This window comes from Odocoileus virginianus, chromosome 1 (assembly GCF_023699985.2).
Source record: "Odocoileus virginianus isolate 20LAN1187 ecotype Illinois chromosome 1, Ovbor_1.2, whole genome shotgun sequence".
In the NCBI taxonomy this organism is placed as follows: Eukaryota; Metazoa; Chordata; class Mammalia; order Artiodactyla; family Cervidae; genus Odocoileus; species Odocoileus virginianus.
In genome coordinates, this window is record NC_069674.1 from 6,849,422 (window position 1) to 6,852,454 (window position 3,033).

The 3,033-nt window shown below is 51.2% G+C and overlaps 1 protein-coding gene across 7 annotated transcripts in view; it reads left to right on the forward strand.

Moving 5' to 3' along the window:
* ZNF746 (zinc finger protein 746) overlaps positions 1–3,033 on the forward strand; it is a 74,131-nt gene that overhangs the window by 68,127 nt on the left and 2,971 nt on the right. For all 7 annotated transcript variants that reach the window (XM_070459314.1, XM_070459268.1, XM_070459173.1 and 4 more), the window contains exons 5-6: positions 570–761; positions 1,542–1,667. In XM_070459314.1, coding sequence (XP_070315415.1) covers positions 570–761; positions 1,542–1,667 — 318 coding nt within the window. The remainder of the gene's footprint in view (positions 1–569; positions 762–1,541; positions 1,668–3,033) is intronic.

Consider the following 3,033-nt stretch of genomic DNA (forward strand, 5'->3'; position numbering starts at 1 on the left):
TTCCTCGTAGATGGTCTTAGTCCCCATCTCCCCAACAGGACAGAGCCTCATGGCTGCCAGATGATGCAGGCAGCTCAGTCCTGCTGTCTCCTCACTTGGACATGAAAGCCCAGCCCCTAAAGCCTGCATCCTGTTTCAGCAACTCTAGTTGGCTTCTCGCTCAAACTCTTTGTTTGACTTTGTGTTCTTCCTTTGACTCTTATATATCTGGACTCTTTCTCTTGTGCTCGCGTTAAGTACAAGTGTATGGGTAAGGTTGTGGGGACAGGGAGTAAATTTTATGTGTGTTTAAAATGAGAACAGGAGCTCCCTGGTGCAGTTCAGCCTTGCTCATGGACCAGAGATCCAGCCCTGAGCATGTGTTCTGTCTCCCTGCCTGACCCATGCACTCCATACCATGTGACCTTGTGCTTTGCCTGGAAGGCCCTGCAGTTCCTCTTTGAGCTCCTGCCTTCCCTTCCCACCAGGCTCTTTGACTTTTGCAAGGCCCCGTGTGCCTTTCCTGGGCTGGAAGTGTGTCCACCCCAGGGCTGCTGATGCTGTCGCTCACGCATTCTCTGTTTTCTCAGGCTCAGGGCCCCCAGTTCCTGCCCCTGACCTCTTAATGCAGATCAAGCAAGAAGGTGAGCTCCAGCTCCAGGAGCAGCAGGCTCTGGGTGTGGAGGCATGGGCAGCCGGACAGCCAGATATTGGGGAGGAGCCATGGGGCCTCAGCCAGCTCGACTCCGGAACAGGAGACGTCTCTACCGATGCTGCCTCTGGTGAGTGGCTGAGGCTGTGAGCAGACAACGGGAACCAGATGTAGAGACTGAGGGCAAGGTCGGGGAGGAGGAGTTCCTGGAAGCACCGCGGCAGGGCTGCGGGCTCTGGAACATCTAGCCTGACTAATTTAGGTTCCCCACCTCATGGCAGGGGTTGCTCCAGATGACATCTTGCGAGTCCCTCTTGGCTCCGAGATGCTCTTGTCCTGGTATTTCTCTGCTTCACTCTCACCAGGCACACCCCTGTTCTTCTTGCCCCAGCACTGAGCATTTAAATCACCAGCTGCCTCCTAAGAGGGGCTGTATGGAGGTAGAGAACAAAGAGGGTAGGGACGGGGAGGTGGTATGAACTGGGAGATTGGGAATGACGTGTATACACTATGTATAATAGGCAACTAATGAGAACGTACTGTGCAGCACAGGAAATTCTACGCAGTGATCTGTGGTGACCTAAATGGGAAGGAAATCCGAAAAAGACAGAATATGTGTACACGTATAACTGACTCACTGCTAACACAGCAGAACTAACACAACATGGTAAAGTAACTATACTCCAAAAAAAATTAAAGAAAAAAAAAAAGGCCGGGGGGTGCTGTATGACAAGAGTCAGTGACATCTGCATTTCCTGGTGCCTCAGAGAAGGGGGCAAAAACTGGTTCAGGAGAGGTGGGGCCGTGATGCTCGGGCTGGAAAGCTGCCGTGGGTGGGGTCCCTGGGCACCTGCCTCCCTGCTCTTTCCCTGACCCACCCGCCCGCCCGCCTGCTCTCTCTTCACTGCAGGCGTCCACGCCAACTTCTCAACCACTATCCCGCCCACCTCCTGGCAGGCCGACCTCCCTCCCCACCACCCCTCCTCCGCCTGCTCAGACGGGACGCTGAAACTCAGCACGGCTGCCTCCACAGAAGGTATGGCGGGGTATGGCGGGAGGACTGGAAGTGTTCGCGGAGAATCGGAAGTGCTCGCGTCTGCCTCTGAGGCGCCCAACCCGCCAGCCAGGAGGCATTTAGAGGCCAGTGATGCGAGAACTCTGTGCAGTCTCGCCTTTCTCTCCTTCCAAGTTCTTAGACTTGAACAGCCTTTCTTGAGAATATCCATGTTTCCCACAGTTCCTTTCTTGTATTATTAACCAGTCAGTCCTGACAGGCTGATCCCTTGAGAGAATATATACCTCTTGCCCAGACTCAGCAATCCTGGCCCCTCTCTGGCCTGGAAAAGCCAAACCCAACCGGAACCAATTCTTAGGTATTAGCACCACCAAAGACAGAGGTCCACCAGCTCAAATTGGAAAGAACTGCCATCAGTTCAGTTCAGTCGCGCAGTCGTGTCTGACTCTGCAGCCCCATGGACTGCAGCACACCAGGCTTCCCTGTCCATCACCAACTCCCGGAGCTTACTCAAACTCATGTCCATCGAGTCAGTGATGCCATCCAACCCACTCATCCTCTGTCGTCCCCTTCTCCTCCTGCCCTCAATCTTTCCTAGCATTAGGGTCTTTTCAAACGAGTCTTTTCAAAAGAACTGCCATATTTATGTATTAATTTTCTCTTCTGTTTTGAAAACTAGTTAGCTGTTAGTTCAATAATTTCTATCATATTTTAACACCCCAAAATTGTGCTGAAAGCCTAGATCTCGGATATAAAACTTGAAAGTGTGAAATTCAAGTACATTTAAGTAAAATCAAACATTACTGTTTCATGAATATTTTTATCATTAGCTAGCTGGCTACATTTACTGAATGCTTGCTGCATGGAAAACAACATGCTCAGTGCTTTCACATGTGCCGCCTGGTTTAATCTTCGTGCAACCCTGTGGAAAAGGGTATTCACAGAGGAACTTGCCTGAAGTTGCAGCTGCTCTTTGGGGAGCCAGGGTCCAGTCTCAGATGTGCCTGAGCCCAGCTCTGTGCATTCCCACCAGTGGTCTCAGTTCCTTGGAATAGCTTCATGATTAGCCTTACTGGCCAGAGTGATAATGGGGTGTAATGAGGAGATGCAATGGTTCCTTACCTGTGGTGAAGGCTCTAGAACAAAGTGAGCAGATATGATGGTTGCTTTACCTGTAGAGAAAGTTCTGGAACATGATGTCCTCACCCACAGTTTGAGGCAGTTGCCTGACCACCTGGAGCACCTCTGCTGAACTGGATCCTGAGGCTTGAAGATTAGGGCTCAGAGTGGCCGTAGTGGGGCTGAATATCCAGATGAAAGTATCAGATCTTCCCTTTCTAAGCAGGAAGGGGGACAGAATGATACCTGGTCTTTCTGTCTTTTTCAG